General features: G+C 42.1%; 1 protein-coding gene and 1 pseudogene across 9 annotated transcripts in view; one reads left to right on the top strand and one right to left on the bottom strand.

Moving 5' to 3' along the window:
* FANCD2 (FA complementation group D2) overlaps positions 1-15,680 on the top strand; it is a 73,689-nt gene that overhangs the window by 21,176 nt on the left and 36,833 nt on the right. For 7 of the 9 annotated variants that reach the window (XM_038003588.2, XM_073009861.1, XM_038003586.2 and 4 more), the window contains exons 15-18: positions 2,848-2,991; positions 4,176-4,310; positions 5,937-6,068; positions 9,059-9,169. In XM_038003588.2, the coding sequence (XP_037859516.1) occupies positions 2,848-2,991; positions 4,176-4,310; positions 5,937-6,068; positions 9,059-9,169 (522 nt within the window). Of the gene's footprint in view, positions 1-2,847; positions 2,992-4,175; positions 4,311-5,936; positions 6,069-9,058; positions 9,170-13,527; positions 13,755-15,680 lie in introns of those variants that run through there. The other 2 variants (XM_073009862.1, XM_038003591.2) reach the window with 1 other exon arrangement.
* LOC103227993 (cytochrome c-like) lies at positions 12,853-13,256 on the bottom strand (annotated as a pseudogene).

The following is a 15,680-nucleotide window of genomic DNA, read 5'->3' as shown; positions in this document are numbered from 1 at the left end:
TTTTTTTTTTTTTGAGACAGAGTCTCATTCTGTCACCCAGGCTGAAGTGCAGTGGCGTGATCTCGGCTTACTGCAAGCTATGCCTCCCGGGTTCATGCCATTCTCCTGAGTAGCTGGGACTACAGGCGCCTGCCACCATGCCTGGCTAATTTTTTTTTTTTGTATTTTTAGTAGAGACAGAGTTTCACCGTGTTAGCCAGGATGGTCTCGATCTCCTGACCTCGTGATCTGCCTGCCTCAGCCTGCCAAAGTGCTGGGATTACAGGCGTGAGCCACTGCACCCGGCATGGTCTCAACTTTTTAGCTTCAAGTGATCCTCCTGCTTGGGCCTCCCAAAGTGCTGGGATTATAGGCATGAGCCACTGCTCCCAGCCCTCAAATTTTTCTTTTTTAAACTTAGGTAAACAAGCTAATTGTGGAGAAAAACCCACAAGGAAACTACAGATATAAAAAATACAGTTTTTCTCCACTCTCTGTCCCATTCCTCAGGGATAATCATTCTAAATTTTTTCTCTTCATATACAAGCGGTAATTGCGTGGAAGTACAGGTGTACTCTTATACCTACACATATATATGTTTATATATTGTTTTTGCAAAAGCAGAATCTTAACTATGATTATGGGTGGTGTTGGTAGTGGTTAAAGAGACAGGGTCTCACTCTGTCACCAGGCTGGAGTACCAGTGGCATAATCATAGCTCACTGTTGCCTCCACCTCCTGGGCTCAAGTGAGCCTCCCTCCTCAGCCTCCCAAAACAGTGGGATTATAGGCATGAACCACCATGCCCAGCCTGATTATCCTTTTGCAGGTTGCTGTTTTTTCCACTTCATATCAGAAATGTCTTTTCTCTGTCAAAAAATATAGTATGGCTCAGCAGTCCCTAACCTTTTTGGCACCAGGGACTGGTTTCATGGAAGAGAGTTTTTCCACATCCATGAAATCATGAAATCGTGTCAGGGCATGAACAGTTCATGAACAGTCAGGATGAAACAGTTCCACCTTAGATCATCAGGCACTACTTAGATTCTCATAAGGAATGTGCAGCCTAGATCCTGTGCATGTGCAGTTCACAATAGGGTTCACACTCCCATGAGAATCTAATGCTGCCACTATTCTGACAGGAAAAGGATCTCAGGTGGTAATGCCCACTTGACCGCCCCTCACCTCCTGCTGTGCAGCTTGGTTCCTAGCAGACCACAGACTCTGTGGTCCAGGGATTGCGGACCCCTGGTCTAGCTTATTCTTTTTGTTTGTTTGTTAATTTTTTAATTAAAATTTTTTCTTTTTAGATAGAGCTTTGCTCTGTCACTTAGGCTAGAGTGCAATGGCATAATCTTGGCTCACTGTAACCTCCACCTCCCAGGTATAAGTGATTCACTTGCCACAGCTTCCCGAGTAGCTGGGATTACAGGCACCTGCCACCATGACTGACTAATTTTTTTGTGAGTATTTTTGGTAGAGATGGGGTTTCACCATGTTGGCCAGGCTAGTCTCAAACTCCTGACCTCAGGTAATCTGCCCACCTCAGCCTCCCAAAGTGCTGGGATTACAGGCATGAGCCACTGCACCCTGCATGGCTTATTCTTTTTGATGACTGTGTAATATTCCAAAAGTTAAAATAACTCATAATTTATTGAACCTTTCCCGTATTGATGGGCATTTATATTCTTTCCAACTTTTTACAAAGTAATTTTCCTTTTTTTTTTTTTTTTTTTGAGACAAAGTCTTGCTCTGTCACCCAGGCTCCAGTGCAGTGGCTCGATCTTGGCTCACTGCAACCTCTGGTACCCGGGTTCAAGCAATTCTCCTGCCTCAGCTTCCCAACTAGCTGGGATTACAGGTGCGTGCCACCTTGCCCCCCTAAGTTTTGTATTTTTAGTAGAGACAGAGTTTCAGCATCTTGGCCAGGCTGGTCTTGAACTCCTGACCTCATGATCCACCTGTCTCGGCCTCCCAAATTGCTGGGATTACAGGCGTGAGCCACCTCGCCCGGCCTAGTAATTTTCCTAGTAATAGTGAAAATACATACTGTAGTTGGCAACAAATACACACTGGAGTTGGCAAGTGATTGAATCTTTCTTTTAATAAATGTCAAAATGTTCAGAGTTACATCTGTAATAATATCACTTTCATGTATATTGCTCTGTATTCTTTTGTTTGTTTTTGTTTTTGTTTTTGAGACAGAGTCTCACTCTGTCACCCAGGCTGGAGTGCAGTGGCGCCGTCTTGGCTCACTGCAAGCTCCGCCTCCCGGGTTCACACCATTCTCCTGCCTCAGCCTCCCCAGCAGCTGGGACTACAGGCGCACGCTGCCACACCCGGCTAATTTTTTGTGTTTTTAGTAGAGACGGGGTTTCACACCGTATTAGCCAGGATGGTCTCGATCTCCTGACCTTGTGATCCGCCCGCCTTGGCCTCCGAAAGTGCTGGGATTACAGGCATGAGCCACCATGCCCGGCCTGCTCTGTATTCTTGTATTTTTTTGTTTGTTTGTTTCCTTTTTGTGGAGAACGGGATCTTGCTATATTACCCAGGCAGGTCTCGAACTCCTGGGCTCAAGCTATCCTCCCGCCTCTGCCTCCCTGAGAGCTGGGATTACAGGCGTGAGCCACCACGCCCGGCTGCTCTGTATTCTTAAGAGGTACTAGTGGTTAATAGTTGTGGCACTTTGTTTCTCTGAAAAATATTTCTGGGTTTTGTGAAAAGTGTAGATACTCCCAGGGGAGTGTGTGGAACAAATGAGCATTATCCATTCTGTGTTTTAACGGGGAAAAGCTGCTGTTTAATTGTAGCGAATGTACTGATTTGTTAACTATTTTTCTATTATTGCATATTTATTGACAATAGGTGTTTGACCTGGTGATGCTTTTCATCATCTATAGCACCAATACTCAGACAAAGAAGTACATTGAAAGGGTGCTAAGAAATAAGATTCGATCAGGCTGCATTCAAGAACAGCTGCTCCAGAGTACATTCTCTGTTCATTACTTAGTAAGTGTCAGAGACTATTGATCTTTAATCTAAAACGGAAAGCTTTATAGCTCCCATGTAAAATTTTATCTTATTTCAGTCCATTGTTCAAACCCATTGAGATTTTTGAATTTTATTTTTCATTAATTATTTTAATTGTCTATCTCAATGCAGTTTGCAACTTTGACAAACTGACCGTCCGTATCCTATTTAAGTAGCTTACGAAAACCTTGAGGGGTAAAGGACCAGCCTGTAGAAACTAGTAGAAACGTAAATATGAACCTATTTGAACTATCACTCTTTGGCCATTCAAAACTGTAGAATTTAGGTGATAATTCCTCTGGAAGTGTAAATTATTCAAAGTGGAATTTTATAAGCTGGGAATAGTGTTTTGCCAGCTGAACATTCAGGGTATTAACAGTATAGAACTTAGAAAACTGGATGGGCCAGTCTTTTGGGGTTTGGGTTAGGAGCTAATGAGAATACCTCATTGGGTCTTAAATTTTACATTTAGGTATAGATTTAGCAGTTGTATTATTTTATCTTGCAGTTCTTTCTGTGTTTATTTCTGCCAGTTATATATGTTTTGGGCTATAATTTTCTAGACACAGAAACTATATGTAATTTTTCATTGTATTTTCCCCAATAAAGCATTATACCCAGCTGAGTATAAGATTTTTAAAACTTACGGTATCAATAAAGAAGCTATGTTTATTAACTGGTTAGTCTGGGTCTATTAATGTCTATGTATATTGCATTATTGGTAGGGTATGATCACTTCTCTGCTTGATCTTCTTTTAAAAAAAATCAGTTTAGTTCGCATTGAACCTTATAGACCAACTTCAAATTATAACCAAGGTGGAACGTCCCTGGGGGGGTAGTGTGATTGCATGGGGAAACTGGAATTTAGAAGAGCTGGCCTCCAATCCCAAATTGAGCAGATTGGAACGTACTATTAGGCTTATAATTTAACTTCTTTGAGCTTAAAGGTCAATTATTATCCAAACGTGGAATCCCATTGATGCTGAGAGTAATCTCGGAATGGTGAAGGATTATTTTTGTGTAAAGCAAAGATTAAGATTTCTCAAGTTAAAATGAGAGTTAGAGAGGAGAAGTGTGACATTCCAAAAGGATAAGCAACTCTTAGCTTGTGTACTAACTGCTTCTTATAGCTCCTTTTCTCTCTCTACTCTTCCCCACTCAAGGTTCTTAAGGATATGTGTTCATCCATTCTGTCGCTGGCTCAGAGTATGCTTCACTCTCTAGACCAGAGTATAATTTCATTTGGCAGTCTCCTATACAAATATGCATTTAAGTTTTTTGACACCTATTGCCAGCAGGTACGTTGAAGCATTTATTTTGGCAAGGAGGGAACAGGGGAAGGGAAAATAATCTGATGTTTATTTTTTGTTGATTGGAACTTACTGAAGGGGAAGGAACTCTGAACTGGGACTCAGGAAAGCTCAATTCTAGTCCCAGCCTTGATGAAATGAAGAGACTTAACTGATGGATCTAACTCTGTGTTCTGAGCTCTAAAATTCTGTCTGAAATTAAGATCCAGATCTATTTCAAAACATGAGACACTTTTTTTGTTTTGTTTTGAGACGGAGTTTTGCTCTTCATGTCCACGCTGGAGTGCAGTGGCGTGATCTTGGCTCACTGCAACTTTCACCTCCCAGGTTCAAGAGATTCTCCTGTCTCAGCCTCCTGAATAGCTGTGATTAAAGGCACACACCACCACAGCTGGCTAATTTTTTGTATTTTTAGTAGAGACAGGGTTTCACCATGTTGGCCAGGCTGGTCTCGAACTCCTGACCTCAGGTGATCTGCCTGCCTCAGCCTCTCAAAGTGCTGGGATTACAGGCATGAACCATCGGGCCCAGCCAAGACACATTTTAACAGCATATATCCAGACAGGAGGGACTGTATTTGTGGAAAATGTTTATGAAAGCAAGTAAAGAACAGTGTCTTATTTTGTATTTTTACATATATTCTTCCTATTATTGACAATGTTAAAACACATTTGAATGGAAATTTTAAAATGAAGATTTGTAAAAAGATTTTAAACATTTAAAGTAGAGCAGTAGTTGCAGCTGACATGAGGTAGCTGCTGCAGTTGAGAATATAATTCTGTTATGACTATTACACAGTGACAGTATAAAGGGAGAATGGCATCTAATACATTTTTGAACCCTCTTAATGTCTTAGAGACCCTATCATGATCCATGTTTGCTTGGAAACATGCAAGTCTAGCCTGTACTATATAAAGAAAACCTTTAAAGCTTTTAGTTCCTTTTTTTTTTTTTTGAGACAGAGTCTCTCTCTGTCGCCCAGGCTGGAGTGCAGTGGTGAGATCTCAGCTCACTGCAAGCCCCGCCTCCCGGGTTTACGCCATTCTCCTGCCTCAGCCTCCCAAGTAGCTGGGACTACAGTCGCCCGCCACCTCGCCCGGCTAGTTTTTTTGTATTTTTTAGTAGAGACGGGGTTTCACCGTGTTAGCCAGGGTGGTCTCGATCTCCTGACCTCGTGATCCGCCCGTCTCGGCCTCCCAAAGTGCTGGGATTAGAGGCTTGAGCCACCGCGCCCGGCCGCTTTTAGTTCCTTGAGTGCCATCATTTTGAGAAATTTCAACTGATCTTGTACAACCTCAACTTGCAAAGGGTAAAATTTAACCCATGTGGGAAAAAGAAAGAGGAAAACTATGCCAAGGAGCAAAATCAGGAGGGCTTAGGTAGTGCTCACTGATAAAATATGGGAAATAGGTCAAGACGGGATGGTAAAGTTACACTGGCATGTTCCTAAATCTCCTGAAGCCAACATTAATGAAAACTAGATGATAGATGATGGGATTGGGTTGATTGTGATTTTAATGAAGTAGAGATTGAAGAGGCCTTGGGGGTGAATCCCTTTAGAATGGCCATTCTATATTTTGTTTTACATTGTCCTGTTGACTCTCCTCTGTATAGGAGGTGGTTGGTGCCTTAGTGACCCATATCTGCAGTGGGAATGAAGCTGAAGTTGATACTGCGTTAGATGTCCTCCTAGAGTTGGTAGTGTTAAACCCGTCTGCTATGATGATGAATGCTGTCTTTGTAAAGGTATCTTATTGGCTTCTTTTACTTTAGATATTGAATACTGTAATTGGTGGAAGGAGGTGGGAAGGAGGTGAGATGATGGGCAAGCAATATAAATAAAAAGTGACTATTCTATCTATGTGTTGATTCATTCAGCAAACACTTCTTTATGCCTAACCTACAGGCTAAGCTTTATTCTGGGTGCTGTGGGTGTAAAGTAAGTCCTTGCCTTTGATGTTAAAGACTAAGACACCTAAGCAAGTCACTATAAATACAACATGGTGAATTCTCTGGTAAAGTACTATAGCTAAAACAGGGCAAGAATAATTAAATTTAGCCTGGGAAGCTGGAGAATTCTTCAAAGAGACAATTTGAGTGATTGCTGAAGGATGGGAATGACTGACAAGAGAAAGTATGGGAAGTGTGTTCTAGGCAGAGAAGAGTTTGAGCAGAAACAAACTGGTGCCCAAGTCAGTGGTATGACTGAGGAATGAGAAGCAAACAAGCATGACTGGAGAATAGGATATATATGGAGAAGAGTGATGGGAGACGAGGCTGGTAAGACATAGGACAGGCCAATTTGCAAAGAGTCTCAAATAACATGCTAAAGAGTTTCAACTTTATTTTCTAGACAATAGAGAGCTATTACCAGTTTTTACACAGAGTTGACTTAATCTGCTCAGCATTCAGAGATAACTCAGTAGGCTATATGATGGGTGGATTAGAGACTGCTGAAAGGGTCTAAGGGAGTGAGAGTAAGGGCCAGATTTTACTCACGGGAATGTAGAAGAAATGATGGCTTAAAAGACAATTTGGTGTTAGAATTAACATGACTTGGTGACTGTTAAGAATATGTGGCAGGTGCGGTGGCTCATGCGTGTAATCCCAGCACTTTGGGAGGCCGAGACGGGCGGATCATGAGGTCAGGAGATCGAGACCATCCTGGCTAACACGGTGAAACCCCGTCTCTACTAAAAACACAAAAATTAGCTGGACGTGGTGGTGGGCACCTGTAGTCCCAGCTACTCTAGAGGCTGAGGCAGGAGAATGACTTGAACCTGGGAGATGGAGCTTGCAGTGAGCCGAGATCGTGCCACTGCACTCCAGCCTGGGCGACAGAGCAAGACTCCGTCTCAAAAAAAAAAAAAAAAAAAAAAAAGAATATGTGGCAATGAGAAACAGAAAAACTAGGTCCTAGTTTTTCGTGTTAGGAAACCAGGTGGATGGTTGTGCTGTTTCCAGAGACCAGGAGGGGAGTGCATCTTCTGTAGGAAGTATGATGAGTTCACTATGGGATAGCCACATGTAGATGGTTAGTGGATAGTTGGAAATTCTGGTTTGGAACCCTGTGGGGCACCCTTTGGTGGAAGATTTAGTTTGGGTATTCAGAACCATATAAATGTGAGCTCAACTGAGGTAATTTTGAGGCAGAAGACCATAGAAGCTTAGAAGAGGACAGCTGGGCACGGTGGCTCACGCCTGTAATCCCAGCACTTTGGGAGGCTGAGACGGACGGATCACCTGAGGTTGGGAGTTCGAGACCAGCCTGACCAACATGGAGAAACCCCCTCCTCTACTAAAAATACAAAAATTAGTCGGGCGTGGTGGTGCATGCCTGTAATTCCAGCTACTCGGGAGACTGAGGCAGGAGAATCATTTGAACCCAGGAGGTGGAGGCTGCAGTGAGCTGAGATCATGCCATCACACTCCAGCTTAGGCGAGAAGAGCGAAACTCTGTCAAAACAAACAAACAAAAAAAGAGTGAGGGATTTATCTCAGTGCTGGATACTGTAGAGGTTGAAGATGGAGGAGAGGCTATTGTCTTTGGCGATTATGATACCTCTGGCAACCTCTGAGAGAACAGTGTTAATTGAATTATAAGGTTGGAAGCCAGAGAGCAGTAACTTGAAGACTTGGGGAATAGAGTCAATGTTGAGAAGCATCAAGGAGGACAGAATAAGAAAAGTAGCTTGAGAAAGAAGCTAATTGCAAGGGAGATTTTTTTTTTTTTGAGACGGAGTCTCGCTCTGTCCCCCAGGCTGGAGTGCAGTGGCGCGATCTTGGCTCACTGCAAGCTCCACCTCCCGGGTTCACACCGTTCTGCTGCCTCAGCCTCCCGAGTAACTGGGACTACAGGTGCCCGCCACCACGCCTGGCTAATTTTTGGTATTTTTTGTAGAGACAGGGTTTGACCGTGTTAGCCAGGATGGTCTCGATCTCCTGACTTCGTGATCTGCCTGTCTCGGCCTCCCAAAGTGCTGGGATTACAAGCGTGAGCCACCGCACCTGGCCACCAGGGAGATTTTTTTAGATGAGGAGGCTTGAGATTGCTTGTAGGCTGAGAGAAAGCATTCAATAGAGAGGAAGAAATGGAGATTTTTCAGAAATTAATTAAAAGTTTTCAAGGCTGTTTTATTACTTTATCCTCAGACAAACCATGAAAGGTAGTATAGCTATTATTATCGCCATGTTACAGATGAGAAAAGCTGAGACATTTCCCACGGTCGTAAAGTAAGTAGTTTCCTTGTGACTCCTTCCAGATCTGTAGAGAAAGGAGAAATAATTCATGGAGTAGAAGCTGGGAAGGGATGATATGGCAAGGAATAGGGTAAAGACATAACTTTTGGTAGAATATTGTTTTCACTGAAAAAAGGGGAAAGGTGGAGGTAAAGAATACCGAGAACTGGGAGATGCATTAGAATGACTAAGCAGTAGATGATTAAAGCCCAGGATTGTGGTTTAGAGTGAAGAAGATAACTTTATCTTTCCTGATAGTTCCTAGTCTCTGATAATAAGAGACTTAGAAAGCTGGAAGAGTTTTCTCAGTTTATTTCCAGTCTATCAAACCTTTGGGCTCTGAGCATAGCTTTTAGAACTTGAGCTTTTAAGGGAGCTTAAAAGTTTTAGATACCTGGCTATCTATGTGTGCCTCTTTTACAGGGATTTTAATGTTTTGATTTTTAAGGGAAAAATGTTAGCTGCTAGCCTCATTGTTGGCATCATTTTTTCCACAGGGCATTTTAGATTATCTGGATAACTTATCCCCTCAGCAAATACGAAAACTCTTCTATGTTCTCAGCACACTGGCATTTAGTAAACAGAATGAAGCCAGCAGCCACATCCAGGTAAGAGGCAATGTTGGGAAAGATTCTTTTTTTTTTTTTGAAATGGAGTCTAGCTCTGTCTCCTAGACTGGAGTGCAGTTGGCATGATCTCGGCTCAGTGCAACCTCCGCCTCCTGGGTTCAAGCGATTATCCTGCCTCAGCCTCCCAAGTAGCTGGGACTACAGGTACATGCCACCATACTCGGCTAATTTTTGTATTTTTACTATTTTGTATTAATTTTAAACCTCTTTACTTGAAATTTGCTAGGAAAAAAAACCAAACAAGCAAATGATAGATTTGCTAGTGTATAGTAGTGGAAATAGCCATAGTACCAGCATTTTTTAATTCTTACCACAAACATTAAGTGCCTATCCTGTGCCAGGCACTGATATATTAGATCCTCTGCCCTCGAAAAGCATTGTTTATTAGGGAAGAGATGGGTCTGTGATCAGATAACCATGAAACTGTTCAGGTTCCGAGTGCAGTGGGGACACAGAATTGCCTTGTTTCCTAAGAAACATCTCCATCTAATGTGAACTTCACGTGGGCTTGCTTTCGTTTGTGGACACCATTCACTGAAAAAGCCAGGCTGTAATCCCAGCACTTTGGGAGGCCAAGGCAGGCGAATCATATGTGCCCAGGAGTTTGAGACCAGCCTGGGCACAATGGTGAAACCCTGTCTCTACAAAAACATACAAAAATTAGCCAGGTGTGGTGGCACACACCTGTAATCCTAGCTACTCAGGAGGCTGAGGTGGGAGGATCCATTGAGCCCTGGGAGTTGAGGCTACAGTGAGCCATGATTGTGCCAACTGCACTCCAGCCTGGGCAAGAGAATGAGACTCTATCTCTAAATAAATAAATAAATAAATAAAACAAAAGGAAGAGATTAGATTGGAATCATAACTTGTAACTCGTTTGTATCATTAGTGCTACCTTATGGCAGTAATTCATACTGGACTGTGGCTTTGAACAACCAGCATATTTTTTTATCTTTTCTTCCCCCTTTCTTGGATTCCCAGTCAGCACATTTTTTTAATTAAAAAAATTTTTGGACTAGGTAATATACATGTGTCATACAAAATTCAAAACATATAGAAGGGTATCCAGTGAAAAATAACTCTCACTTCTTCTCTCCTCTAGGCACCTGGTTTGTCTCCCTCTTTATAACCTTCTGAGACGTTCTGAGAATTTACAAATTTGTATTTACCTGTAGTTTCCTTTCCCTTCTTGTTCTACATCTTACCTTTTGCATTTAGCAGTTTATTTTGGAGATTCCTTCAAATCAGCAATATAAAGCTACTTCATCATTGTATTTTATTTTTGAATTTTGATAAAATATACATAACATAAAATAGAATATTTAAGCTGTTTTTAAGGGTACAATTTAGTAGCATTAAGTATATTCACAGTGTTATACAACCATTACCACTATCCATTTCTAGAACTTTCTGATCGTCCCAAGCAAACTTTGTACCCATTAGGCAATAATTCACCATCTTCCTCTCCCCACCCTCTAATAATCACTAATCACATTCTGTCTATGGATTCGTTCATTCTAGATGTCTCATATAAATGGAATCATACGATATGTATCCTTTTGTGTCTCACTTATTTCACTTAGCATAATATTTTCAAGGTTCATGTATGTTGTAGCATGCATCAGAACTTTTTTCCCATTACAGCTGTAATAATTCCATTCTTTGTTTTTGTTATTGTTTTGTTTTGTTTTGTAGAGACGGAGTCTCACTCTGTCACCCAGGCTTGAGTGCAATGGCACAATCTCGGCTTACCATAACCTTTGCCTCCTGGGTTCAAACAATTCTCTTGCCTTAGCCTCCCAAGCAGCTGGGGTTATAGGCATGCACTACCACGCCAGGCTAAGTTTTGTATTTTTAGTAGAGATGGAATTTTGCCATATTGGCCAGGCTGGTCTCGAACTCCTCACCTCAGGAGATCCACCTGCCTTGGCCTGCCAAAGTGCTAGGACTGCAGGCGTGAGCCACTGCGCCCAGCCCCCATTCTTTGTTTATAACACATTTTGTTTATCCATTCATCCATTGATGGACTATTGGGTTGTTTCCACCTTTTGGCCATTTGAATAATGTTGCTGTGACCATTGGTTTACAAATATTTGTTTGAGTCCCTATCTTCAGTTCTTTAGGGTATATTTCTAAGAGTGGAATTGCTGGATCATATGATGACCATATGTTTACCATTTTGAGGAACCACCAAACTGCTTTCCATAGCAGCTGCATAATTTTACATTCCCACCAACAATGTATGTAGGTTCCAATTTCTCCATATCCTTGCCAACATTTATTTTCCTTTCTTAAAAATTTCTTTAGATTTTTATTAATTAATTAATTTTAAAAATTATTATTATTTTTAGATAGGGTCTTGCTCTGTCACCCAAGCTGCAGTGCAGTGGCGTGATCATACTTCACTGCCACCTGAAAATCCCGTGCTTAAGCAGTCTTCCCAACTCAGCCTCCTGAGTACCTGGGACTACAGGTACCTGCCACCTCGCCAGGCCCTGTTTTTTAATTATAATCATCCTGATGAGTACGAAGTGGTATCTCATTGTGGTTTGATTTGCATTTCCTAATGACTGATGATGTTAAGCATCTTTTCACGTACTTCTTGGCCATTTCTATATTTTTGTAGAAATGTCTATTCAAGTCCTTTACCCATTTTTGTTTGTTTTGTTTTAGAGATGGGGTCTCACTCTGTCACACACATTGGAGTGCAGTGGTGTGATCTTGGCTCACTGCAACCTCCACTTCCTAGGCTCAAGCGATCCTCCCATGTCAGCCTCCTGAGTAGCTGGGACCACAGGTGCGCGCACTACCATGCCCAGCTAATTTTTTGTAATTTTGGTAGACATGAGGTTTCGTCATGTTACCCAGACTGGTCTGGAACTCTTGAGCTCAGGAGATCCACCCACCTCTGCCTCCCAAAGTGCTGGCATCACAGGCACGAGCCACCGTGCTCAGCCCTTTGCCCATTTTTATATTAGGTTTTTGTCGCCATTGAGGTATAGGAGTTATTTATGTATTCTGGATATTGATCCCTTATCAGATAAATGATTTGTAAATATTTTCTCCCATTCTATGGGTTTTTACTCCCTTGATAGTGTCCTTTGATGCCCAAAAGTATTTAGTTTCAATAAAGTCAAATTTGTCTATTTTTTTTCTTTTTCTTTTTCTTTTTTTTTTTGAGATGGAGTCTCACTGTATCGCTAGGCTGGAGTGCAGTGGCACAATCTCGGCTCACTCCAACCTCTACCTCCCAGGTTCAAGCAATTCTCCTGCCTCCGCCTCCCCTGTAGCTGGGACTACAGGCACGCACCACAACACCCAGTTAATTTTTGTATTTTTAGTAGAGACGGGGTTTCACCATGTTGGCCAGGATGATCTCAGTCTCTTGACCTCATGATCTGCCTGTCTCAGCCTCTCAAAGTGCTGTGATTACAGGCGTGAGCTACTGCACCCAACCTCCGTTAAGTTTTAAGATGGCACTCGCCGTCTTTGTGAAAAGTTGAACATTACTAACGAAGTCTAATCATATTTTTAGAAGGGGTAAACAGTGATACCATTTACTGAATTGGAATTACTATTAAAATTCAAAAAACTGAAAATATTCATTTAACCACAAGCCAATCTTAGTTTTAAATGAGGACCACCCAACAAAATATTCTGTCAGTCATTCATGATCTGAATTCTGTATGAGATCTATTAAAGTATGGTACACATAAAAAAGTCATGAGACATTTGTTTTGTAATAAATAAGGCAGTGGCCAATTATTACTCCTTAGTAGCTTTTTTGAGATAAATTATCAAGTCTGCCCCTTCTGCCTTCTTAATTCCGGCAAAGATCATTTTTCTTTTTGGGATTCTCCAAATACTCCATCAGTTTATCCTCTCCCCAGGTGATGCCTTTGTTCTTCTTGGCATCTGTGTAAGAGAATCCAATGGCCTGACCTGTCTTCCGCGCGAAGAGACCATGGAGATTAGGCCCAGTCTTGTGCTTGCCTCCCTTTTCTACCGTGTGGCACTGGGCACACTTCCGAACAAAAATCTTCTTACCTTTCTCAACATCACCCATATTTAATCTCTTTTTCGTCACTGACGCCACAAAGGTTGCCACTCCAAAGCTGTGCGACCCACACTCTATCAATTTTTTTTCCTGTGTTGCTTGTCCTTTTGGTTGTCATGCTTAAGATACCATTGCAGAATCCAAGGTCATGAAGGTTTTCTTTTATTTTCTTCTAAGAGAAAGTTTTAGCTCTTAAATTTAGGTCTTTGATCCACTTTGTGTTAATTTTTGTATATAGCATATTTTAATATTTTAAGGATTTAACTTCATTCTTTTGCAGATGGATATCCAGTTTTTTCCAGTGCCATTTGTTGAAAAGATGGTCCTTTCACCATTGAAATGATTTTGGAACCCTTGTCAAAAATCAATTTGTCACATATATGAAGACTTATCTTTGAACTCTGTGTTCTGTTTCATTGGTCTATATGTCTGTCCTGCCATCACCACACTGTTTTGACTACTGTAGCTTTGTATTAATATTAAAATCAGGAAGTGTGAGCCCTCCAACTTTGTTTTTTGTCAAGGTTTTGGCAGTTTGGGGTCCCGTGAAATTCCATGTGAATTTTAGTGTGGATCTTTCTATTTCTGCAAAACGTGTTGTGGGACTTTGATAAGGATTGCGCTGAATCACTTTGAATGGTATTGTCATCTTAACAATATTGAGTGTCTTCCAGTCCACAAAGACAATAGCTCTTTCTGTTTACTTATGTCTTTAAAGTTTTCAGCAATGTTTATTTATTTTATTTTCTTTTGAGACAGTGTCTGGCTCTGTCACCCAGGCTAGAGTATAGTGGCATGATCCTGACTCACTGTATTCTTGACTTCCCAGGCTCAGGTGATCCTCCCACCCCAGCGTTCCGAGTAGCCAGGACCTCAGGCATGCACTACCACAGCTGACTAGTTTTTGTATTTTCTGTAGAAACGAGGTTTTGCCATGTTACCAGGCTGGTCTTGAACTCCTGGGTTCAAGCAATTCAGCTGCCTCAGCCTCCCAAAGTGTTAGGATGACGGGTATGAGCCACTTCACCCAGCCTTGCTTCCATGTTTAAATCTTTACCTGAGTATTTTATTCTAGTTCATTATTTTAGCTGAGCAGTCATCGACGTTATTATAATTTTCATATCCTTATAGAAATAATAACAATAAAAGGTATTATTGGCCAGGCGCAGTGGCTCACACCTGTAATCCCAGCACTTTGGGAGGCCGAGGCGGGTAGATCACGAGGTCAGGAGATCGAGACCATCCTGGCTAACACAGTGAAACCCTGTCTCTACTAAAATTACAAAAAATTAGCCAAGCATGGTGACAGGCACCTGTAGTCCTAGCTACTCGGGAGGCTGAGACAGGAGAATGGCATGAACCCAGGAGGCGGAACTTGCAGTGAGCCAAGATCGTGCCACTGCACTCCAGCCTGGGTGACAGAGCAAGACTCCATCTCAGAAAAAAAATAAAAAATAAAAAAAATAAAATAAAATAAAGTATATTATTATTGAATGTCTGTCATGTGCCAGGCACTGTTCTATAAGGTTTTTTGGTTTTTTTGGTTTTTGTTTTTTGTTTCTAATTTAAGTTCTAGGGTACATGTGTGCAACGTGCAGGTTTGTTACATATGTATACATGTGCCATGTTGGTGTGCTGCACCCATTAACTCATCATTTACGTTAAGTATATCTCCTAACGCTATCCCTCCCTGCTCCCCCGACCCCATGACAGGCCCCGGTGTGTGATGTTCCCCTTCCTGTGTCCAAGTGTTCTCATGTTCTAGAAGTTTTTTATGATTTATCTCTAATCCTTAAAACAACCTTCCCCATTTCGGGCCGGGCGCGGTGGCTCACACCTGTAATCCGAGCACTTTGGGAGGCCAAAGTGGGTGGGTCACAAGGTCAGGAGATCGAGACCATCCTGGCTAACACGGTGAAACCCCGTCTCTACTAAAAATACAAAAAATTAGCCAGGCGTGGTGGTGGGCGCTTGTAGTCCCAGCTACTCAGAAGACTGAGGCAGGAGAATGGCGTGAACCCGGGAGGCGGAGCTTGCAGTGAGCCAAGATGGTGCCACTGCACTCTAGCCTGGGTGACAGAGTGAGACTCCTTCTCAAAAAAAAAAAAAAAAACTTCCCCATTTCACTGATGTAAAAATTAAAACTTGGAGAGATGAATTGACTTGCTGAAGACACACAGGGCTAGTTATGGTGGTTCACACCTGTAATCCTAGCACTTTGGAAGGCCAGGGCGGGTGGATCACCTGAGGTCAGGAGTTCAACACCAGCCTAGCCAACATGGTGAAACCCCATCTCTACTAAAAATACAAAATTAGCCGGTCGTGGTGGCGGGCACCTGTAATCCCAGTTACCCAGGAGGCTGAGGCAGGAGAATCGTTTGAACTTGGGAGGCAGAGGTTGCAGTGAGCCGAGATTGTGTCTTTGCACTCTAG

The sequence above is a fragment of the Chlorocebus sabaeus genome, chromosome 22 (assembly GCF_047675955.1).
Source record: "Chlorocebus sabaeus isolate Y175 chromosome 22, mChlSab1.0.hap1, whole genome shotgun sequence".
NCBI lineage: Eukaryota > Metazoa > Chordata > Mammalia > Primates > Cercopithecidae > Chlorocebus > Chlorocebus sabaeus.
Note: the sequence above shows the minus strand (reverse complement) of the source record. Positions and strands in the feature narration are given on the sequence as shown.